This window comes from Propithecus coquereli, unplaced genomic scaffold (assembly GCF_000956105.1).
Source record: "Propithecus coquereli isolate 6110/MARCELLA unplaced genomic scaffold, Pcoq_1.0 Scaffold8, whole genome shotgun sequence".
Lineage (NCBI taxonomy): Eukaryota > Metazoa > Chordata > Mammalia > Primates > Indriidae > Propithecus > Propithecus coquereli.
The window spans coordinates 15378155-15402671 of NW_012154173.1; the positions used below are offsets into that span (position 1 = coordinate 15378155).

The following is a 24517-nucleotide window of genomic DNA, read 5'->3' on the forward strand; positions in this document are numbered from 1 at the left end:
AAATATTAATAGGACACTGAAAGGCCACACATTAATCTCTTTGATCTATTTCCAACTGTTGTATAACTTTTCTTATTTTTTGGTGTACTTTTTTGTTGGAGCAATGTGAGTTACTGACAAATGATCCATGTCTGTCAGAGTTTGTCTGTGACCTTTTGTCAAAGACAGCATGAATTCTTGCCTAGCTATTCTATGAAATCTTTACAAAAACCAAGTTGGCTGTACATTCTTTTTTGTAAGAACTGCTTCTGTTTTAATTTTTTGAATTATACACTTAGGATAATATATATGACTGTAAAGATCATCTAATAAGCATCCTTTAATAGAAGATATCTGTACCAGAATATTTTCCATATTGAACTGAAATTATCTGTTCGCCATCTGTCTGTCCTATTCCCCAGGAGTTCCTGCTTCTCAGAAACAAGAACTTAGTCCTTAACGTTAACGATTTTTTTATCCCAAGCACCTAATTCAGGGGTGACAAGTTAATTTCTCTTTTGGACCAAATTTTGCTTTATTTATTTTTATATATTCTTTAAAAATAGAATCTAAGGAGTTATATGAATTTTAATCCTTTAGTTTTAATTTTATGAATTTCCTGAAAAACCTCAAACTTTTAAAAATTCTTACTTTGGAAAATATTTGATGACAATACTTATAAAAAGTAGATTTCAAGTTTTAAAAACTTTTTCAGAAAGTGGTTTTTAATGTAAAGCCAATAACCAAATTACCCTTTTAATTATATTAAATGCTACTTAATTACTCTCTGAAAGTACGTATTTTAAACTTTTTACTATTTTTTAGGAAATTGCTCTTAGCAGTAGTCAAATGTGAAATATGTTATTTGGTATGTTGTGACTTTCTTGTGCCCATTTCAAGATATGCTGTACATGGCATGTGGCACACCCCCAGTGATTGGTGTGTTTTTGGTATCTTAAAGGCTCTTGACCTGGCGTCCTACTTCTGGAGAAATTGCGCATCCACCTCCATCTCCTGTGAGTGAAAAACCATTGGTAAGTTTTAACAAATAAAGCATATTTTAAATTAATTATTTGTGATAAGTAATTTTACTGTGGGTCAAATTCTTGTGTGAGTCTCTTAGTCCATCCTGCTGCTATAATAAAACACCCGACACTGAGTAGTTTATAAATAACAGAAATTTCTGTTCTCACTGCTTTGGAGGCTGAGAAGTCCAACATCAACGCCCCAACAGTTTCAGTGTCTGGTGAGGGCTGCTCTCTGCTTTCAAGATGACACCTTGTTGCTATATTCTCACGTAGCAGAAGGCGGAAGGACAAAAAAGGGATTAGTTAGTTCCCTCCTTTTTTTAAGGCACTTATCCTAACCATGAGGGCAGAGTTCTCATGATCTAGTCACTTCCTAAAGACCTCACCTATTGACACTGTTGCATTGGGGATTAAGTTGGAACATGAATTTTGGAGAGGACATAAATATTCAAACCATAGCAGTGAGTTCAACTCTCTTAAGATGGTATAAATTTGCTTTCCAGAATTCTCAGGTTAAATTTTTTAATGTAGGACATAGAGCAAATGATTTTTCAAAGGTTGTAAGAGAAAGGTACCAGATTACATAGCAATTTCCATGCCAAGCTGAAGATATTGGATCTTATTTTATTTAAACGTTTTATTTTGATTTTATTTTGATATAATTTCACCTTGTAGAAAAGTTACAAAAACAGTACAAAGAATTCTAATATACTCTTCACCCATTGTATTGGTTTCCTTGGTCTGATGTAACAAATTTCCACAAACTTGGTGGCTTAAAACAATGGAAATTTATTGTCTCACAGTTCCAAATACCGGAGGTCCAAAATCAAAGGGTTAGCAGGGCCACATTCCCTCTAAAGGCTCTAAGGCAAAATCCTTCCTTTTTCCAGCTTTGTGGCTGTTGGCAACTTTTGACATTCCTTGACTTGTTCATACATCACTCCAGTCTCCCCCTCCATCTAAACATGGCCTTCCTTACTGTGCATTTGTGTATCAAATCTCCCTCTCTCTCCTCTTTTAATTTTATGAGGACATTACTCGTGGGATTTAGGGCTCACTCTAAATCCAGGATGGTCTCATCTCAAGATTCTTAATAATACATCCCCCAAAGACCCTATTTCCAAGTAAGGTAATATTCACGGGTACCAGGGGTTAGGACTTGAACGTATCTTTTGAGGCCTATTATTCAACGCACTACAGTCTACCCTCTGGCATCTAAAAATTCATGTCCATTCAGTGGGCAAAAGACATTCGCCTCCTTCTGAGATCCTCGGAAGTCTCAGTTGATTACAGCATCAACACTAAGTCCAAAAGACCCTCTAAATACATCATTATTTTGCAACAAGTCTCAAATCCATCATGTAGATTTAGAATGAATGAGACACTCTGGGTATGATCTATTCTGAGACAAAATTCATCTTCATCTGTGGACTAGTGATCCTAGAAAACAAATTCCATTGAGTTTTCAAGCCTGAGAATAACACTCTGTGGCTTGATGTTCCACCCTCTGGGCCTGTGGCTTCTTCCTCTGGGCTGGCAGCTCTGTACTCTGAATTACTCCTCCTTTTTCTTAAAGGTTAGCACATGTTTGCAGCCAAGTAGCTCTATCAGCCCATTTTCTGCCTGTAGAATCCTGGAAGTCCGACAGTCCTTCTTCATTTTATTCCATTTCTGTCCTTTTCAGTCCAGGCTGGCTGTATTTCTACTGGTATATCATTCTCAGACTCTTTATGGGTCTCCTGTGTGTGTTAAAAGAATCCATGCCATTAAACAAGAAGGTTATCCACAGATCTTTCCTGGATAACCCTGCTCTGTTCCTGCCGTCTGCTGAGATTGTTATTTAGATCATTAGTCGCGTACCTGATCTCTTCTGGCAAAAAGTTGTCCAGCCATAGCCTTGGCCTTCTATCCAGGCATGCTTTCCTAACAGTGAATTTCTTAATTTTAGCTTCCTTTTCAATCTGCATAGGCCAAGACCCTCCCAAATCATCAAGTGGTAGTAGTTCCTTTTCAACGGTTCTTTCTTCAATTCATCTCTTTTTTCTCATGTTTTACTATAAGCAGCAAGGAGAAACCAGGCCACACCTTTAACTCTTTGCTTGGAAATCTCCTCAGCTAAGTTCATCACTTAGAAATTCTGCTTTCTACGCAACAGTGAAACACAATTCAGCCAAGTTTTCTGCCACTTTATAATAAGAATCACCTTTCCTCCAGTATCTAATAACATGTTCCCAATTTCCTTCTGAGACCTCACCAGAAGCACCTTTTAACCTTCATGTTTGTACCAATAATCTATTCATGACCATATATTCTCTATCATACATTTCATTTCCTTCTGACCCCTCACCAGAATCACATTTAATATCCATATTTCTATCAGCAGTCTCTTCAAGGCAATCCTAGGCGTTTTCTGTCAGATGCCTCAAAACTCTTCCATTGCCTAATTCCAAAGCCACTTCCACATTTGTAGCTGTTTGTTAGAACAGCACCCCACTTCATGGTATCAAAATACATATCAGGGCCAGAGAAACAGAACCAGTAGGAGATACAGAAAGAGAGATCTCAAGAAATTGGCTTATTTGATTGTGGGGCTGGTAAGTTTTAAATTTTAGGGCAGGCTGGAAACTCTTGGGCAGGAACTGATGCTGCAGTCCATGGGCAGGATTTCTTCTTCCTCACAGAAACCTCAGTTTTGCTCTTATGGTCTTCACCTCATTGCTTGAGGTCCACCCAGATTATTGTAGATAATCTACTTAAAGTCAACTGACTATAGATGTTAACCACATCTACAGAATACCTTCACAGCAACAGTGTTGAATTAATTGTCTGTCCTTTAGCTTAAGTATTTGGTGTAAGTATATAGGACATTGGTAGTATGCCCTAGCCAAGCTAATTATTACACCAGATGTCTCCAAATGTTATCATTTTACTACATTTGCTTCATCATTCCCTCCTTTCCTCTTTCTTTTTTCTCTCACTCCGCTACATCTGTCCTCCCCTCTCCCCCATTTTCTGAATTCTTTGTAAGTAACTTGCAGATATAATGCCCATCTATCCCTAGATTTTTTTAGTGTGTGTTTCCTTTAAGGAATAAAAGTATAGTTTTCAAAACCACAGTATAATTAATAATAAGGACATCATCATTAAATCAGTACTATTATTTTAATCTATAGGCCTTATTCACATTTCTACTGTTCTCCCACTAATACCCTTGAGTTTTAAACCCAGGAGGCCGTAAGTAGCAAACTAATGCCCTTTTGCCAGATTTGTCCCTCGCAACTTTTAAATTGCTTAACTAATTGTCATTGGTTAAAACTTGGATTTCATAGAAAAACATCGTTCTGAATTGCTCTTGAGAACTGTGACATCTGGCATACTGGGGTCATATTGCTCCATGACTCTGATCTGCCGAAGTTGTCCATTCAGTGCATACCTCATACTACTTCTTAGGATGTCCGGTTGCAAGCCCGGAATGAGCTTGCACTCGTGTTTGGCTTTGTTCCCTCTTCTGTACGGCATAGAATTTGTGGTGTGGGCTTTGACGTCAGCCCAAATCAAATCCTGGCTCTGCACTGGCTACCTCTGTGGCCTTCAGCAAGTCACTTACCCTCATCTGTAAAGTAAGGCTGAGGATTAAATCAGGTCATGCAGGTAAAGCCAGCGCTATGACTGTGCCTGTTCTTGGATTCAGTGTTGAGGCACCGGGTGCCCCTGAGACCAGCTCACAGACTCCTCCTCACTGCCTGGCTTCTCTGAGAGCTGCAGCACTGTGTCTTGGCTTTGGTCTCTTAATAGCCGCTTATTGTTGCTGCTGCTACTGCTGCTGGCACTTCTAATACCTACCATTTCTTCTTCCACCCTGCTTTCTTTGTCTTTCTCTTCTCTGTACTACTTAGATTTTGCCAGTAAATTGTGGCATTTTTTCACTGCCGTTCTCAGCCGAATTATTTCTTGCTGTGCATTCAAGGACTACTTTTCTAAAATTAGAAATAGAAAAATACCCTATCACTATAAAAAATATATGTATTTTTGAACAGTATGAAAGAATATGGGATAAAAATTATAAGTCTCTTTTTATACTACCACCTACCCCAAACCCAGTTTCTGTAGTTAATACTGTATCTCCTTCCATCTGTTTTCTGTGCATTTACATATATAATATTTCCGGAGACTTTTTATGTTTGTAATATTTAGGAGATATTGCCATATCAATACATCAAGATTTCTTTTATAGGTACTCTTTTACCACTAAAGTGCCCTTTTTTGAAGGGGAAATGTGAGCATACTAGTTCTGGTGCAGAGCTGTGAGAAAGCAAAGAACTTGACATTCCAAAATTCCTCTAATACAGAGGAAGGTTTTTAAACCCCTGATTTTATGACCTAGTTTTTGCGCCTGTTTAGTTTTCTGGGGAAAAGTTTTTAGAAATTATTAGAGTGTTCAAAAGGACCAGTGACCAAAAAAATTTAAAAACCAGTGCTTTCATTTCTCTTCAGTAGACAATATATTTTTAATTCTAAAAACTGATTAATTCCTTTTTAAAAATGTGCTTATTAAAATACATACGTTTACATTTCCTGTTTATAGTTTTTTAAACAATAAGCATTCCCTTAAATTATAATTTTGTAAGTGCTGCTATAAGCATTCTTACATGTAAATTTTTATTTAAAATGTATTTTATGAGAACAAAATGTGTTACTATAAAAAGAAAAGAAGAAAAAGCAAGTATTTTAGGCTGGCCGTCATGTTCAAATATAAATACTATTGGATCCATGCAATTTTTACTCAGAGCCTCTTATGTGTTAAACATTTGCAAAGATAGGTAAGAACCATCATAATAATATTGATATGGCTTTAGATTTGTGTAGCGTTTTACTGTTTAAAATGTTTTCACATTTGGTCTTTCCAGGAGTTTCGCGGACCTGGTTTGGTACCTGTTACCCCTGTTTTGTGCAGAACAGGAAATGAAAGATCATAAACTATGATATTTTAAGTCCCAGTTAAAATATTGTTTTGATTAATACTATTTCTGGTAACACAGGCCCATCTTTCTTTCACAAACCCAGACAAGGTTGCTGTAGGCCAGGACTGTTATCTCAGAATAACAGGAGCCAAGCGCTCCTCCTAAAACCAGGTTGTCTCTTCTCTGAATGGGCTGTACTATTAGAACAAAATAAAGCCAGACTAGTAATAGTGTCAGCTGCCATTCATTACCTGACTCTGTGCTAATGTTCTGCATTTATTCCCTCTAGTTCTTAACCTGCAAGGAAAGTGTCATCTCTATTTTCAGATCAGAAAACCTCAGCTCAGAAAGATTAATCATTTTTCCAAGGTTACATTATTAATAAGACTGGAGCAGAATTCTTGTGGAGGTCTTTTTGATTTCAGTGTCCAGTTTTTGTTCCTGACACCACACTTCTAGGCAGTGACCTTCACACTGACCTTTCTTGTTCTTCCTTAAACTTAGCCCTGCAGAGTTTCCCTGGGTTCACCCTTCCTCTCTGCCAAACATTCATTCTGTGTAGATTTCATGAACACTTATGGGCATTGCTGACTAGTTTTTCCATGCATTGAAGCTTAGCATTTTTACCTGTTGCCATTGGATGGTGTCAGGCCTGAGCCCAGTGAGGGTCAGAAAGGAAGTGTTTCTCTGAAAGACTATCAGCTTTTATCTAGGTACAGGTAATTTTACGTACTTTTCTCATTGTGTGTATAATTGCAATGTGTAGAATGCGATTTTATAGGGACATAATATAATTTTTTAAAAACAGTTTAATAGAAAATATTTTCATCCATAAGCTTTATTCACCAGACTTATAATTAATTTTTTATTTTATTAGGATACAATATCACAGAAATCTGTAGATATTCATGATTCTATTCAACCAAGATCTGCAGATAATAGACAGCAAGCACCACTGGTTTCTGTCTCTACTGTGAATGAAGAAGTCAGCAAAACTAAATCTACAGCGAGTGAGTTATTTCTCTAAATAAAAACATGTGTTTTATGTAGGAAAGGGATGACATTTTTGGTTTTGCTTTTATTATTAACAAGCATATACTCTGATTGTGTAATCACTTCTTTAACTGTGTTTACCCCAACTCGGACATCCCCTGATAGATGCTGTCTTGCGGAAGGTCAAGAACTCAGTGATACCTGCAATGGCAGCTGTTTCCACAGTGCATTCAGCTAATGTTTGTGTCAAGCACCTGAATCTTCCCTCTCCATCCCCTTCTGCATACCAGCCCCATATTCTCTGCAAAAATGGGGCCTAACATGCCTTCCTCCACCCATCTGCCGGGGGAACTGGTGAGGGACCACTGCTTTCTAAGCAGGAGCACCCTGCCTGTTAAGGAGCAAGCCCTCTCTCGTGGGCCCTGTGCTCATCTCCCCCACTGCTGCCCACACCCACAGCTCCACATGGGAGCCAGCCACCTCTGTCCTTCCCCTCACTTCTCACAAACAAGGGGAGCCCCTCACTTAAAAAACTAAATTGCCTCAGTTTTGTTTGCTGAAGTAAAATTATAACCCCTAGGAAAGACTACCACCTCCTAAAAGGAGGACAGCTTTGAGCACTTTTTAAAAAAATGGAAGTGAAATTTATGTAACAAAAGTAACCATGTTCAAGTGAACAATTCAGTGGCATTTAGTACCTTCATGGTGTTGTACAACCACCACCTCTTTCTAGATCCAAAATATTTTCATCACTCCTAAAGGAAACACCGGTAACGACTGTGCAGCCACTCCCTCTTCTCTCTTTCCCCAGCCCCTGGCAACCACCTTCTGCTTTCTGCGCTTATGAATTGGCTATTCTGGACATTTTGTATAAATGGAATCATACAAAATGTGACCTTTTGTGTCTGGCTTTTTCACTTAGCATAATGTTTTCAAGATACAAGTTGTATCATGAATCAGTAATTCATTCCTTTTTTATTCAGTGACAATCCATTGTATGTATGTGCCATTTTGTTTTTCCATTCATCTGCTGATAGACATTTGGGTTTGTTCTACCTTTGGTTATTGTGAATAGTGCTGTTAATGATTAGTGATATTAAACATCTTTTCATGTGCTTATTGGCCTTATTTGGAGAAATAAGGGAAAATTTATTTGGAGAAATTTCTGTTCATGTCCTTTGCTCATTTTTAATTGCATTGTTTGTCTTTTTGTTGTTGAATTGTAAGAGTTTGTTATATACTTTGGATACTAGACCCTTATCAGATGTATTATTTGCAAATATTTATTTTCTTCCATTCTGTAAGTCATCTTTTTGTTTTCTGGATAAGATCTGATGCACTGAAGTTTTTCATTTTGATAAAGTCCACTTTTTTTTTTTTCTTCTTTTGTTGGTCATGCTTTTGGTTTCATAGCTAAGAACTCATAGTCAAATTGAAGGTCATGAAGATTTTCCCCAGTGTTATCTTCTTAGAGTTTTATTCTTTTAGCTCTTATATTTAGGTCATTGATCCATTCGATTCAATTTTTTGCAGAGAATTTTTTATTAATCCTAGATGCTTACAGTTCTTGAGAGAGGATAGGCTTGGTATCCTACTTGAAAGAAACTTCTTAGCTTCAGTCATTGTATCTTGCTAACTTCTAAAAGGGGACCTAGGTGCTGTCGAGTGTCCCATTTTCATTTTTTATTGCTGTTCTCCAGAGAACAGAATGGTTCATGTAGGAATTCATTGCAGCTTCAATCTGCACCAGAAAAGGCCAGAAGGACAGAATTGCGAATGGCTTTTCTCATTCTCAGCCCGAAGACTGAACCTAAGCAAACTTAGCTTTGCGAGTAAGGGACTTGGTCATCACACACTAGGAAGTTTTCATTTGGCTAATCTGGGAATACCCCTCTTCCTGGGACAAGGGTTCTGCTTTCCTGCCACCCAGAGCTGTGGACTCAGACTTCTGTCCTTATGCCAGACCTCCTGTTCTCACTCCCCTGGAGGTTTTTGGTAAGGTTCATCCTGGAATTGCTGACTCGGAACAGGGGGAGCTGGAGGGAAAAACAAATGGCCCATGAGTCCTTTCACTTGGTGGATAGGTTGTGGCTCCTCTGTTTGATGAGGCTGGCTGCCAGCTGCCTCTCCTCCTCAGAGAAAAGAATCACAGCACAAACCTGAGGACTTCGCCCTGTCTGAAAGGCAGCTGCCTCATTCTTTCCACGCACTTGCGGAAAGCACCACTGCTCTGTCAGGTCTCGATTCAGTGCCCACAGTCTCATGTAGTTAAAATCTGCTTTGCTTTGCTATTTTATGGTGACTGGTAAAATGGTTGCCTCTGCAGTGTCAAGCCATGTCATGAGTGAAATTTGTCCAAGTAGATATTGTCCCCAAATGTGCTGCTGGTCCCTGCTAGTAAGGGACCTGCTAGTATAGTTAGGATCCCCGTCCATCTCTCAAAGGGCACTAGAGAGCGTGGCAAGGCTCAGCTTCCCTGTTCAGAGTACAGCTTCACTGCCAAACTCTTGGGGTCATTACGAGTGTCCAGGACCCTGCTGAGAGCTTTTAGCACCGTGAGCAGCTCACGTTAGAACAGCGAGACTACACCGCTCAGACCTCGCCTGCTGCACAGTCTCTCCTGCAGCCCGGGTGCTACTGGAGTCTCTTGCCCCAGGCACCGAGATGTTTTTATGAGGGAGGGAATGAATGACATCATATGCCACTGTCACTGTAGTAAAGGACTATGAAAGATACACTTGAGAGGAAGAGACAACCATGGGACTTGTGCGTTTCTTTGTTTTATTTTGTTTTTTAACTTGAGATGTGGTACTAAGAACCAAATGTTAAATAGAACAGCATTTCTGAAAAATACCTGGAAAGGAGACTTTATTAATGAACTCAGTAAGAATAAATTTGATTAAGCAAGTTATTTCTACCCCCTCCCCCCAATCCCTAAAGCATGAATTTAACTTTCACAAATTGGTGCCAGAAAAGGGGATTTGTAGTAAAGTGCTTTTTACAGGAGAAAGAAACTGAGGGATTGTAAGTCATCCAGAGCTGGAGCCATTGCTTCGAGGCTGATTAACAGGCAGCTCCTCCTGGGCAGTCGTTCTGCCCCCTGGAAAGCTCCCTGGAAAAGCTGCCGCTGAGAACCTGGGATCAGGTGTGGCCTTGTGGTCTGCGGCCATGCTCTGCAGCGTCTCAGGCGTCGAGTCCTCCTTTCTGGCCTCGCGCTTCTACGTGTATGTAACTGCTCAGCTGGCAGGTCAGGGACAGGGAACGTTCTCTTGAGAATAGGTCACGCAGACTGGTGGATTGTCAGAAACACCCTGGGGAGCAGGTTTGTTCAGGATGGAGAGGTGTAGCCACGTCCCAGCTGACACTTTTTTACTTTGTGTTTTGGTTACTTTTGTAGGAATGAGCTTAGCATAACTTTTTATAGATTTCTTTGCTGATGGGTTCATTTGAAAATAAAAGGTAATTTTGGCCACAACTGCTAATCTGGATCCAAATAAAACGTGTGCTGTGGCCACAGCGCGGTACTGCACGGGATTCCTCACTTCCTGACTCATGCAGGTCCGGTTCCTCTTGTTTTCTTATGCATAGGCTCTTAGGTTACCTATTTTCAAAGATCAGACTTGGTTTTACAGCAAATATTATTTAAGTTTTGGGTTTTTATCCATTTGTTACATTTTATTTGAAAACCTGAATCTTTTTTAAAAATTTGTAGTGGAACCATCTTGAACATATCCACTGTTCTGAATCATGTAGGGTACTTTTATTTTAAAAATGACTTTCCTAAGGCTTTTAAAAATATTGATTAAACTTTACTGAGTAGTACCTATGTGCAAAAGCAGAATGTCCTTCTCAGTGTGATATGTGCATACATAGTAATGTTTCCTTAGCATTATAATGTCATAGAAATTATAAAGGATTCAAAATAATTTTTTGTTTGCATGTGCATTGGGGGGGTTTCCTCACAGAATTTCCAGAACAAAAATTGTTTGCTGCCCTGTTGATTAAATGTGTTGTGCAGCTGGAGCTCATCCAAACCATCGACAACATTGTGTTCTTCCCAGCCACAAGTAAAAAAGAAGATGCGGAAAACTTCGCTGCAGCACAGGTAAGGAACCATGAGATGTGTAGTTGGGAAGTTAGTTAAGCAGTCTGGGCCTCAGAGCACAACAGGTCAGGCCAGAGGCTAATTTGGGAGAGCGTCATCACATAGATGTCATTTTAAGCCGTGAGGCTGGGTGCCGTCACGGAGTAGTGAGTGTGGCTAGAGCAGAAAGGAGGGTCAGGGTTGGAGCCTGGGGCCTTAACTTCTACAGCTCCTGGAGACAGGCAGCGGTAGAGACCGAGAATGAGAATCAGTGAGGCGCGGGGAGTAGTGTCGGTGTTGCGAAGTCAGACGAAGGAAGTGTTTTAAGGAGGAGGATGTGATCAAATGCTTGTTAAGTGCTCCGGACAGTCAAGTCATAGTACGTGTGAGAATTGCCCTTTAACTATCTGGAGGACTTTGGTGACCCTGGCAACGTGTTTAATTTTAACATTGAGGACAAAAGCGTAATTGTAATGGATCCAAGAGAAAGAGATTTGGAGACGGCAAATATTGATACCTCTGTTGAGGAGTTTTGCTGTAGAGGGGCACAGAGCAGATGGGGTGATAGCTGGAGGAACGTGAGCGGGTTAAGAGGGCTTTGCCACATTTTGTCCTCCTGACTGGCAGTGTGGCGGCGTGCTGCCGCCGAGAGCTCTCCAGGAAGGAGAGAGAGAATGAGTGCAGTCAAGAGGGGCACCTAGCTGGGACCGTATTTTCGAGTGACTGGGGATGTTCCTCGTGCAGAGTGGGGGCTGCCTGGAATAGACAGGTGTGGGCTGCGGGTGCAGGAAGGCTGGCGTATTAGGGGTGGGAGCTTGTGGGAGATCTCTTCTTGCTAGCTTCTGGTTTCTCACGGAGACGGGGAAAAAAGTCATCCACCACGTGAGATTGGAAAGAACATTTTAGGTACTTGAGGAGAGGAGTGAACATGAGCTGTCTGTCTGGGAACGTGGATTGGAGCAGTGTTGGTGGGGTGCTGGGCAGCACCCGAGCCCGTTGGTGTAAAGAGAAACCAGTCTGTTTTCTCCAGCCACGTTGGCCATGTGGATGCAGACATGGAATAGGCAGTTTTGCCAGCAAGTTACTGAAAAGGGAAGGTGCGGGCTTGTGAGAGAGAGCAATTAAATCATGGTGCCTGGACTCCCAACCAGCTTAGAAGAGACGGAGGACCTGAGGGGCTGAGGGGTGCAGGGCCATAGAGTCTCGGGGTGCAGGAGGGGCTGGCCCGTAAGGGTGGTGCTTAGTGACGAGGATGTTTAACAGAAGGGGCACATTTCCCTACTTTCCGTTAAGATATAGCAGATCGAGTATCTATGGCTTGCTTGTAAAACTGGTCTTTGGAGAGCATTAAGTTCCAAATTTACTAAAATTACTGTGACCATGTGTGTGTGCCGTGGTGGTTTGTTTTCCAAAGAGAGATGCAGTGGACTTTGATGTTCGAGTTGATACTCAAGACCAAGGAATGTATCGCTTTTTAACATCACAACAACTTTTTAAGCTACTGGACTGCTTATTAGAATCGCATAGATTTGCAAAAGCATTTAATTCCAACAATGAACAGAGGACTGCTCTGTGGAAAGCAGGTGAGCGGCACAGCCTCGTACTTTCATGTTCACTGTTGTTGATGGACATGGGACAGATGGTTATCAGAACTCATTGTGGGTGTCACTGCATGTACTTTGACCTTAACAATAAGAATAATAATAGGATAATCTAATAGGTCTTTTTCTGATCTACAATAAGCCAAATAACTACTTGGGTGGATTTGTTTTTCTCTTGTTCAGTCAACAAGAGACTGGTTACTTGACTGATCTGGCCAACCGTTGTTTCAGCTTGTTCACCCAGCCAGGGCCTTCCCGTGGATGTCGTCAGCACAGCAGAAGCTGTGCTTGTCTGGGGCAAGGCGTGTGGGAAGCTCCCGCACACGAACTGGCACGTGTCTCTGAATGGCTTCCCTTTGTTTACTGGGAGAGGCCATACCTCAGAATGGAAGTGAATGTATTGGGACAGGAGGTATATTTGTTTTAGAATAAGATGGTAATTTTAAATAAAAAATAAGCCTTATTGTAAATTAAACTGACATTATTTTTAATTTAAGAAATATTTAGTGCCTGTTAGGTACAAAACAGTGCTGAGAGAGTGAGGGGCAGCAGAATGTGGCCAAAGAAAAGAAAGAAGGGAGCTGACACTTACTGAACACTAAACTCTTTATCAGATGCAGGGTTCGATGCTTGCGTTTGCTTATTTTATTTAAAACAGCTTTGTTCATTCTCTTCCCTTTACAACCTAACTTCTGCAAAGAGTAGTGTCTACTTATTTTTTTCCCCTCTCTTCAACCCAAGTTGAAGACTGGGGTTGGGACTATTCATGCTGAGGTGACCAGACGCTTGTTTCCACACACACCCGACCAGTCACCCACGAGGTGTCGCCCCCCTGCCCGTTCCTTCAGGAGCCCCACGCCGCGCCTCCTACAGCGTCGTCTGTGGGTCCCACTTTCCCAGGCCACAAGTTGTTTTATTCTTATATCTTCAGCTTGAGGGGCAGGCAGGGGTGGGATTCTAAACATAGAAATCGCCTCCATGTGCCCCGGGTGCAGGCCTCTGTGGCTCAGGGCAGCTCCACTTTGTGGGCAGCAGGTGCCGACAGCTGAGTGCATACAAAACGTGCCTCCGTGCAGGCCGTTTTGCCTTTCTGTGTGATGCCTTCCCACGCTAATCCCAGAAACTTCCCCCTTCTGCAGGCTTCAAAGGCAAGTCCAAGCCCAACCTTCTGAAGCAGGAGACCAGCAGCCTGGCCTGTGGGCTGCGCATTCTCTTCCGGATGTACATGGACGAGAGCCGGGTTAGTGCCTGGGAGGAGGTCCAGCAGAGGCTTTTGAAGTAAGACTCTTGACTGATCTCTGCCTTTGACCCAGGTGGCTGTGTGGTGCGGAGCAGAAAAGGGGCAGTGGCAGGAGCAGACAGCTGAGCCGTGGGGCCTGGTGACCCTGTTTCACAGAGCAATTGTAAAAATCACATACAGTCTTGTAGGCAAATGTGCTTTGTACAACCGGTGACGTGAACAGATCATGTCTAACATACAGGACAAAGAAGAAAGTTTTATCTCTTAAAATTTAAAAACTTTAAACTATGATATCATTTTTAGGCCTTTCTAATGTCATACGATAGCCCCATTTTTACAGAACAGTCATTTGTGAAAGTGAAAACCTGCCTACCTGCATTTTGTTTGAAAGGACCTTTTCTTGGTGTTACTTTTTTTCATTCTCTTTTACTTCATGACAACTAAAATTTAAAGTCAGGCTAAGGACAAAACATGACATTCAGAAAGAATACTATCATCTGCATTGTATTTTTGTATCAGCTTGGGAAATAGATGTTCTGAGACCAGTTAAATACATGTTAGCATTTTAAGAGATCGCCTAGTCTCTGTTCTCCCGTTTTATTGACAAGACTGTGAAGGCCGCCTCACAATCAGTGAAGGGAGAGTCACCTCAGATGTCAGCCCAGGTCTCTTGACCACTGAGCTTATGCATGTGCTGTCTGCCACACTGCAGGTTTGAACTCAGTGAAACTTGGAAAATTAAGAGAATGTGGGTTTCCTAATAAGTTGCAGTGGCTTCTTTTAATATGTTCGATTTTCTTCCTAATTTGAAAAATGTACAAATATTTTTGGTGATGTTCCAGTTAATGTAAACAGATGGGATCTGACAAGTTCTTTAATAGTTCATACTCATTACAATAGTCACTGATGTTCTTTCTCAGTGAGTATGCGGACCAGCAGGTATGCAAGTGACGTACAGGGAAACCTTTTCTTTTGCAGTGTCTGCAGCGAAGCACTAAGTTACTTCCTCACTCTAACGTCAGAAAGTCATCGGGAAGCCTGGACTAACTTACTGCTTTTGTTTCTAACTAAAGTTCTAAAGATAAGTGATAATAGGGTAAGTACGAGTCTTCGTATCCAGCCTCGCATTTCTAGCCGGACCCGCGTTGTGGCTGAGGCCAAGGCGGGGATGCCGGGTCGCAGACCCACTGCCTGGGAGCTCTCAGAGGTGGATCAAGCAGTGCCCAGGCCGCACTGCAGCCTGTGCAGGACCTCGTGCGGCCCAGCCCTATCTTAAGACCTCAGTGGTCCTCAGTTTTCTCCTCCTCACTCAGCTTTGTTCTCTAACCAGCCATTCTGCAGGGGATTCAGTAGGAGAGGAATCAATCCCTTAGGACACCCTGACAGCCTCCTGAGTTCCCCCAACACTGGAATTCCCATTCTGACTCCAGAGCCTCCCCTTCTTCCATTTTGAAAACTGCTGTTTGGCCACCTTGTGGCCTTACACTCGGCCCCTGCGTCCCTCTACCTGTGCTCCAGGCTGCAGCCGTTCCTTTGGCATATCTAGCGGTTCTGTGCAGCCCGGAGTCTCTAGTGAATGAGCCATGAGCTCATTCAAGAATTTTAAATCAGTAGAAATAAAATACAAATATATAACTGTAAATATAAATGCATATTTTAAGATTTTCAAAAAATATACATTTTACTATTTAAAAAAATATAGCAGCTTACGGCTCACATATAAGGAAACGGGTTGCTTTGCTGTGAACTTGGATAGGTTTTAAAATGCGTACTTAATACCTGACACTTCAGGCCCTTGTGGCACATGGAACCCTGTGGAGGCAGGGCGATGCCACTCAGTGCCACACAGGTGTTCATCCCAGGTCACATGCCCTGTTTCCACATGCATTTCCGTCTGACTGATGGGCTGAGGAGAGCTTGGAGAAGTGACCTAAGGCTGCCAGCAGCTGTGTGGCCAAGACAGACTCCACACCCCAGTCCGTCTTACTCCACAGCTTGCTTTCTGGTCACAGCGTCAATCCGCTGCCCTGGATCCCGTGGGGCATGGAGGGGTAGGAAAGGAGAGAAAATGGGCAGCAGACTAGTGTTCAGAGATTAAGGAACCACAGCAAAGGAATAGTCGAATTAGATAAATTGAACTATACATGTGGAATGTAGATAGCTTTGCCTAGAGAATGTTTACATATTTTATATTGCAGTGTTAGGTGGAATTTTCCCTACAACTTAAAATTTTTATTTAACAAAAGATGCAGTTTCAGTAACCCATATCTTGTGAAAACTCAACTCTAGTTCTTGCTCGGCTTCTTTCTTTTGCTTATTACCCAGGAAAAACAATGCTGAATTACTATAAGTTTGTTAAAAGTATGTAATGGGAAAGTGTTTTTCAAAATAAGCATAGTAACCAAGTGAACAATGTTCATATTTATTGAGTCTTTTGAGTACTTGTGTCTCTCATACTTCCCAGACTCGCTGCGGGACACAGACTCTGCCCTTCCTCCCTGCTCTGTGATTGGTGCGCGCCCCGGGGTGGTTTGACTCTAGCAGTGTCAGGCTCTGTGGTTTGCAGTGCAGGCACTACTAATGGAGACATTCATTTTCTCCCCCTAGTTTAAAGCTCATGCATCATTCTACTACCCTCTCTTATGTGAAATTATGCAATTTGACTTGATTCCTGAACTTCGTGCTGTTCTTAGAAGATTTTTTCTGCGAATCGGAGTAGTTTTTCAGATATCACAACCACCTGAACAGGAACTTGGAATAAACAAGCAATGATGGGAACTTAATATTTTTCTGTTGGTGTTTACATCCCTCTGCTCTTTAAAAGGACCCTGGAGCCGAGGTTTCCTACCTGAAAATGAATTCTTTGAATTGCGGTATCTGAGGATGACTGGTAAAGATGCTTAGAACTAATACTCAAACTTGCAACACTCCAGTCCCTTTACCTGGTGGGTTCTGTGTGTCGCGTTGGGCTCATGTCGAGCAGGAAGCATGTGTAAACAAACAGTGTCAGCTATGCTCACGGGTCCTCCCTGGCAGGGTGAGCCCCACATATTTTTGGCAGGTGTGGAAGTGAAACTTACCCAAAGAACTATAGATGTAAAGATTGAACTTCTGCAAGAAGTACAACTCAGGAGAGCTGTATTTTGAAGGATAAAATGTTTATAATTGGGGGGTGGGGGGAGAGGAAGAAATTATTGTTCATGGTAAAAGATATTTAGCAACTATGGTATTCTTATTCTGAAGATTTTTGCACACTCAGGCTACCTGAGATACTGGTAATCATCCTTCTGTGAAAAATGTACAGAGATGCAGGTCTGTAATATAAAAATCTTAAACATTATATAGTTCTTCCTGCACTGTTTTCTTTATTTTCTTATTCATTTGCTAAATACCCATATTTTGTCAAATGCACTAAACATCCGGGTTGAACTTTGTCTTTTTTATTTTGTGGGAATTTTTAGTTTTGCCCTTTTTTGGGGGTGGTAATTTTGAGGCTTTAACATGCCCAGAAGCTGTTGTGGTTGATGCTTGTCAAGATCAACAACGGGAAAGAAAAAAAAAAAAAAGGTAGAAAATATCCCTACTGACCATAACTACCTGTAATATATACTTCTATTAGGGCTTCTAAAGATGAGCCATTAAAATAGAATGATCCTTTATGGACCGAAACTTGAATCACTGCAAAACGAATCTAGGTTGCTGTCATTTTCTTTTCTTTTGGGTGGCGGGGCTTGATGTAGATTTTACTCTGTGTACAGAATTTAATGTTGAATATGTTAAAATAACAAATCTGGCATGGTTTGCAGAGGTTAGATTTACTGGAAATGTATTCATACTGTGAATTGTGTTCTGATGGTTAAAAGACAAGATTGTCAAGCATTCCGTATTAATAGTGGATGTAGAAAATTTTTTCAGATGGATAAAATGTATATGGTACAGATGTAAAGTTTTCTATGTAAAAAATTCTGTACAACTTTCTGTACAATATTGATTCTCATCTGGCATATTCTAATCAAGTTATAGGTCAATAAAGTTTTTGAATTATTTCATCAGTGCGATCAAAACCTGTGTAACCCACAACCCCATGTTTTCGGGTTTTTCGTTAAAAGCCAAGTAATTATGGAAAGCATATTTTCAGCCAGAACTACAAATTGAATAGTCTTTTTGGTTCTGATATTTTCTTTCCAGCTTCTAGCATTAGATCATCCCTCACACTGTACTTTCTTAACCATAAGATAATTTTTAAATATTTTGTGTATGAGTAACCCATCATAAAATTCTATGCTGTTTGTTAGAATGCTGAAAAGAGGGGCAGTTTGCTATGATATTGTGTGTACTAGGAATCAGTTCAAATTGTGTGGTATAAGACATTTAAAAAACAATGGAACATGTCAATTTTAAGAGGGTTTTGTTTGTTTGTTTAAATACAGGAAAAGTAATTTAATAATGCACTTAGGAGTGCACCAGATTTATTACCGCCAAGACACAGCTTTGTCCAAGCCCAGTGGGATGCTAGTGCTGGGAGACACCATGATCTTCCTATCTGTCTGTCTGCGGATAAGTGCCTCACATGACCTGGCAGTTGTTTAGTATTTAATGGTGTAGTTTCAGGACTCTCCCTAGTAGAGGAGCCAGAGGCTTTCTTCTTACTTTCAGATGACTGAAGGACAAAAATCTAGAAAACTGAGTATAGGACCAGGCATGGTGGCTCACGCCTTTAATCCTAGCACTCTGGGAGGCTAAGGCGGGAGGGAGGATGGCTCGAGGTCAGGAATTTGAGACCAGCCTGAGCAAGAGCGAGATGCCATCTCTACCAAAAACAGAAAAAATTAGCTGGGTGTGGTAGCACACACCTGTAGTCCCAGCTACTTGGGAGGCTTAAGCCCAGGGGTTTGAGGCTACAGTGAGCTATGTTGACACCACTGAACTCTACCCAGGGTGACAGAGCAAGACCCTGTCTCAAAAAAAAGAAAAAAGAAAATATTGAATATAAAATTTACATGTAGCCAAACTCATCTGATCTTGTCTATCATTAATTATGTCAAAGGAAACAAAGAAACAGTATGTGAGATGTTCTCGGCTCTCATGGTACTGAAGACTTCCCATCCAAGTCAGAATTCTTTCCCAGAATTTGAATGAATCTCCTTTTTGAGAAGTATCACTTAGAGTGATTAGAAAAATTGACTCACTTATCCAAGGGTCCATGGTGGTGGAACAAAGATTCCAGTCTCTGTCCTTGACCCCTGGGTGTTTTACCTCTCCTCTCTTCAACCTCTAGAAACCTAAATTTCCAATTAAAATAAGAAATCGACATTGGTTAATAAAAGTAAAAATTTATTTCTATCAATCAAGAAGTAGTCAAATCACATAAATTCGTAACTTTAAGACAATGCGTTCATTGGCACGAAAATAAAATACAGGCAGAAAGACATAAATTTAGTGTATGGCTCATGGGAATAAAATCAGTTACAGCTCCCATTATTTCCATGGAATCAGTAGCTACAAATGACATGAAAGTAAGTAGCACATTTGATTCTTTCATTACATAGCAACTGGAATAGTCTCAGCTACAAGATGTGCAGTTACTGAATGAATTACTCTGACTAGAGATAACGATGGCAAATGTGCATGTAACTAGGGTATTCTGGTTTTACAGTACTGTTAAGACACTTACGTTTTATTCACCTTACCTTGACAAGCAGAATTTAAAATAATGCACATATGGTAGTTGAATCCAAAGTTCATCACCACTCACAATTTATGGCAAAACTGTGCAAAAATAATTCTATACAGTTCTATTATATAAGTCAATAATCACGGCCTTTTATTTATGTACATAACATATATCATATACATCTTTGAAAAAATACACTTTATACACAAATGGAACAAAGGTAATTAACTTCAGGTAGGGGCCAAAAGTAGGACTTATTAAAGGTACAGATTTACCATTCCTTTTACCTGAAAAGGCACTACTGAGTCCAAAACATTTATTTCAACCATGTGCAGTAGACAGGCCCTGCCACGAGAAAGTGCCTGGTTTTCTAGGAACCTGCTGCCGCTCCTGGTTCAGCTGCTCTGCCATGAAGTGTTTCAGTGTTTCTGAGGTGCCAGGGCGGAGCCAGGGCTCAGTTGCTACAGAGTTTGATCCGTCATCCCCCACATGTTTCATGATGTCATCAGGGTCAACCAGTGAACTCTCATCGTCATCTACAGGAGGCAAGAGACACATGACTCAGGTAACACAAGTGGCAGGCAGGTGACACAAACACAGGTCTCCTATAGTCCAACTCATTACAACGCGGCACTTCCCTACGATATTATGTTCTGAACTGTATTGTATTTGTTTTGTTCAGACCTCCCATTTTAGTGGTAGGAGAGCAGGCCCAAGAAGGGGCTAATTTTGTAAAACAAAAAATAATCAACTGAATAAGCTGACTCCATGGTACTAGCAACCAGAGGGATTCTAAGTATATCAAAGGAGACTCCACCAAATATTAGTGAGTGGAGGAATATAGACAATCTTACTTTGTAACTGTCACCTTCAGGAGAAACCTAGTGGATACCTACGCAAAACTTTTATTTTTTAGGTTGGTTAGGGGAATACTCCCAACCTGTAACAGTGCTATAAGGAAATTAAGTCATTTTGGGAAAGCACTAGTTGGGAAGAAATTACTTCCATTCTTACACCGAATGTAAGAATGCCATGTCTAGTCCATTAAGAGGTAGCTCTTAATTTGTTTCATTCTTTAATTAAATTTGATGTATTCAACTTCTATATCTGTATTTTACTTATTATTAGGTATAATAGGAAAATCTGTCTTCCTACCCTGTGATGTCAATTTCTTTTTTTTTTAAATATATCTCCTGGTCTGTGAAGGATTAGCCCAGCAAAGGGATATGTGCAATCAATTTAATGTGCAATCAATCCACATCGTACCAAAAAGCTCCTGTTTGAAAGGATGTTAAACAAAAAACAGTTTAGACATTGAAAACCTTGTGAAAAGCAGATTCTTAAAAATGCTCTATTTTCTCTCAAGTATATCCTTGTTAAATATTAATTCAGTTTATTAGTTGTAAAAGAAATTGAAGAGCCTTTTAGCTCGAAGACCCCTATACTTTCCCACTGTTCACATTTTTCTAGGTATGACAGGAAAAGTGCCATTCCATCTATTTACCATGTTGGCTAGTATTTGGTATGGAATTATCACCAACAGAACATATCACACCTTGACTGCTAGAGATTATGTGAGTACCTTTTAAAAATTATCACAGTATTAAAGGTAGGATCTAAAAATATCTTAAAGTTGTTACTAGAAGACTACTGTAATGTATATACCTTTTTAAAGAGTATTTCACAAATGGACCATTCTACTATTGGCTAATAGTAATACTGTTATTACTAATATGAAATTGTCTCATTATCCCAATGACGAGTAACACTGATATAAAAAAGGGGTAGGTACAGGGTTGGCAGAGGAGCTCATCAGCTGTCTAAGGAACCATCCTGCTTTGTGCGCCACGACAAGCTTTAAACTTCCAAGTCACAAAAGTCCACTCAAAATGAGAAGACTAGTTTTATTTGACTTAGAAAATATTAAACTGAAGCTATTTTGTTTGTCCATAGTGTGGAAAGCCAAATAACTCTGCAGTACTATAAATTTACGTGTGTTATTTAGGGAACTCAAAGTTGATTTCAGATAATCTCTCACTTAAGGGAGTACTAAGTACTATACCATACTAATCAGCATTTTCCCTACAGAAAGCAAAGCCTGAATATATTTCATAAGCAAAAATTATTTTATCTGTTTAGAATCCACTCTAAAATGGGCTCCCTCTCTGTAGAAAGAATCTGATACAAACGTAATCCTGAGGTCTGGGGTTGCTGGACAGAACTCTCTCTCCATCTACCCCCAGCCGTCAGTGACGACTTCCATGTAAGCAAGTTTAAATTTGCTATAGGCCATTGAACTTGGCTATTTACCTGTATTGATAGGTTTGTTCTGAAGTTCATTCAGTCTACGCATTCGTTCCTCATTTCTCATTCTAATCTGGTCAATATTTACAATCGACACAGATTTTAAAGAGAGACCATCTGGTGGTACATTAGGACAGCAGTTATCCTGTAGTTAGAAAGCAGAACTTCAGAAATGGTTATTAACATAAAATATGTTCAGAATGAATCAAAACAACATCATGCCCTGGATAAATGTATTCATAACGAATGAAATAAATGAAGAGATGGAGCATTTATATTCTGACTCCTCTGTATCCACGCAGGCTCAGATGACTCAGTCAAGGATAAGATACAGCATCTGTGATGACACACGAACGCTGCCAGTCTGGATAAAACTTGGGAATTCTAGGACAGTGAAGGAAAAAACTGCAAGAGGGGCTGAGACAGTCTAGCTACAGTAATCAAGTTAGTGTGGTACTGTCATAAAGACAGGCATATAGATCAATGAAGGAAAGAAATCCAGAAATAAATCCATACATTTATGGACAAAATGAAATAATAGTCCTTTCAAAACAGGTACTGGAACAACCACAAAAGAATGAGCCTGAACCCCTATACCTCATACCATATGCAAAAATTAACTCCAAGTGTATCAGAGACCTAAATTCAAGAGAAAAAAGAAAAAATCGAAGTCAATCTTAATGATCTTGGGTTAGTTAGGCAATGGTTTCTTAGATAAGACACCAAAAGCCCAAGAGAGACTGGTAAGTTGGACCTAATCAAAATTTAAAACCTCTTGCGCTTCAAGGGACACCACCAATAAAGTAAAAAAGACACAGAATGGGAGGAAACACTTGCGAATCATCTATCTGATGCTGAACTTGCAGCTAGAATGTATAAAGAACTCGTAACTCAATAATGAAAAGATGACCCAATTTGAAAACGGGCAAAGGGTTTGAAAGACATATCTCCTAAAAAAATATAAACCCAGCTAATAATCACATGCAAAGATGCTCAACATTAGAGAAATAACTCAAAACCACAATGACATCACTTCACACACTCACACTAGGTAGCTATAATCAAAAAGAAAGACAATAACAACAAGTGTTGGCTGATGTAGAGAGATTAGAACCTTTATATACTGCTTTGTGTGGCCACTTTAGAAAATAGTCTGGCAGGTCTTCAAAATACTAAACTTAGAGTGACCATATGACCCAACAGTTCTACTCCTAGGTATACTCTCAAGAGAAATGAAAACATCCAAAACCTGTACATGAATGTTAATAGCAGCATTATTCATAATAGCCAAAAAGTGGAAACAACCCAATGTCCATCAGTTATTGATGTGAAATATCCATAGAGTGAAAAACTATTGAGCAATAAAGAGGAATCAGTGGTGACACATGCTACAAGATGATGACCTTTGAAAAGAAAGACAAAAAGCCAGTCACGCATGACCACATATTATATGGTCTCATGTATATGAAATGTCCAGAAAAGGCATATCTATAGAGACCAAAGTAGACTGGCCATTGCCTAAGGCAGCAAGTAAAGTTATTTCCACCTGGTAAAGCTGTTCACACAATAATGCTAATAGCAGCAGCATCTGTCATTTGCTGAGAGCTCCCTGCATACTTGGCTCAGTGCTAAATGCTTCACACACATTCTTACTGTAGCTTCATGTCACACGTATAAGGAAACACACAGACTAAGAAATGGCCCACAGCTGCCTACCTAACAAGGAAGGGACATTGTTGGGACATGTGCTGAGGGCTCCAACGCTATGCTTTTTACTGGCTGCACTGTAAAGCTGTGAAGAAAACATGGGTTTGAATCTCAGCCCTCTTGTCTATGTGACCTTGAGCAAGTCACTTGACCGAAATGGAGACGATGCTTGTATCACAGAGTTAGGTGATTAAGAAGATGTAACAGGCTTTCCAATAAATGGTATCAGCTGCTTCTTGTGCCTTCTCTGAAAATTCATATATTCTGGGAAGAAAGACAGTTGGGATGACAAGCTATTTATGGCCACCCAAGGGGACAAAAAAATATTACCTCAAAGAAGTCAAGGCAGCAGAGTTCAAAGAGCTACCCAGTATCACCTCCAGCTAATTGGTGGTAGAGCCTAGATTCAGACTCATGTCTACTTCTTTTCAAGTGAGTGCTCTTTCTTTTACTGGGCCACACGGATTGAGCATGGGTCAGAACCCAGACTTCTCATTCTTCTAAACTAAAAAAGCGGGGGGGTGGGGGGGGGAGAAAAAGACATTTCATACATACAAAGTCCAGTCCTTTCAATTTGTTTCTCCTGCGCTCCCTCGCAGAGGGTAGCTGTGATGGCGGAGGGAGGACATCATCTTCAATGGCAGGATATGTCTCACCATAAGCACCTAAAAGGGCCACACAAAAGGGAGAAGGAGTTTCAAATATTTTAACTTAACCAGAGCGGAACCAAGAGCCTGTTTCATAATTGCTTTATTATATACTATGACATACACTCACAGTTCAATGAGTATACACAGTTCAATGATTTTTAGTAAATTTAGAGCCATCACGACAATCTAGATCATTTCTATGACAGTAAATAGCCTCCTTGTGCCCACTGGCAACCACTGCCCACTCCCACATGCTTGGCCTCAAGGCAAACACTGATTTGCTCTGTCTCAACAGA

At 40.4% G+C, this 24517-nt stretch overlaps 2 protein-coding genes across 4 annotated transcripts in view; one reads left to right on the forward strand and one right to left on the reverse strand.

Moving 5' to 3' along the window:
- Positions 1-17941, forward strand: part of ARFGEF1 (ADP-ribosylation factor guanine nucleotide-exchange factor 1 (brefeldin A-inhibited)) — a 133318-nt gene extending 115377 nt beyond the window's left edge. The window contains exons 30-36 of the mRNA XM_012663112.1: positions 941-1013; positions 6846-6978; positions 10927-11066; positions 12460-12628; positions 13786-13924; positions 14865-14982; positions 16494-17941. Coding sequence (XP_012518566.1) covers positions 941-1013; positions 6846-6978; positions 10927-11066; positions 12460-12628; positions 13786-13924; positions 14865-14982; positions 16494-16658 — 937 coding nt within the window. The 3' untranslated portion in view covers positions 16659-17941. The remainder of the gene's footprint in view (positions 1-940; positions 1014-6845; positions 6979-10926; positions 11067-12459; positions 12629-13785; positions 13925-14864; positions 14983-16493) is intronic.
- Positions 17942-19204: 1263 nt separating this feature from the next.
- CSPP1 (centrosome and spindle pole associated protein 1) overlaps positions 19205-24517 on the reverse strand; it is a 116672-nt gene continuing 111359 nt past the window's right edge. For 2 of the 3 annotated variants that reach the window (XM_012663121.1, XM_012663123.1), the window contains 3 exons: positions 24127-24236; positions 21871-22009; positions 19206-20096 (listed from right to left, as the gene is read on the reverse strand). In XM_012663121.1, the coding sequence (XP_012518575.1) occupies positions 19882-20096; positions 21871-22009; positions 24127-24236 (464 nt within the window). In that variant the 3' untranslated portion in view covers positions 19206-19881. Of the gene's footprint in view, positions 20097-21870; positions 22010-24126; positions 24237-24517 lie in introns of all 3 variants that reach the window. The other variant, XM_012663122.1, reaches the window with a different exon arrangement.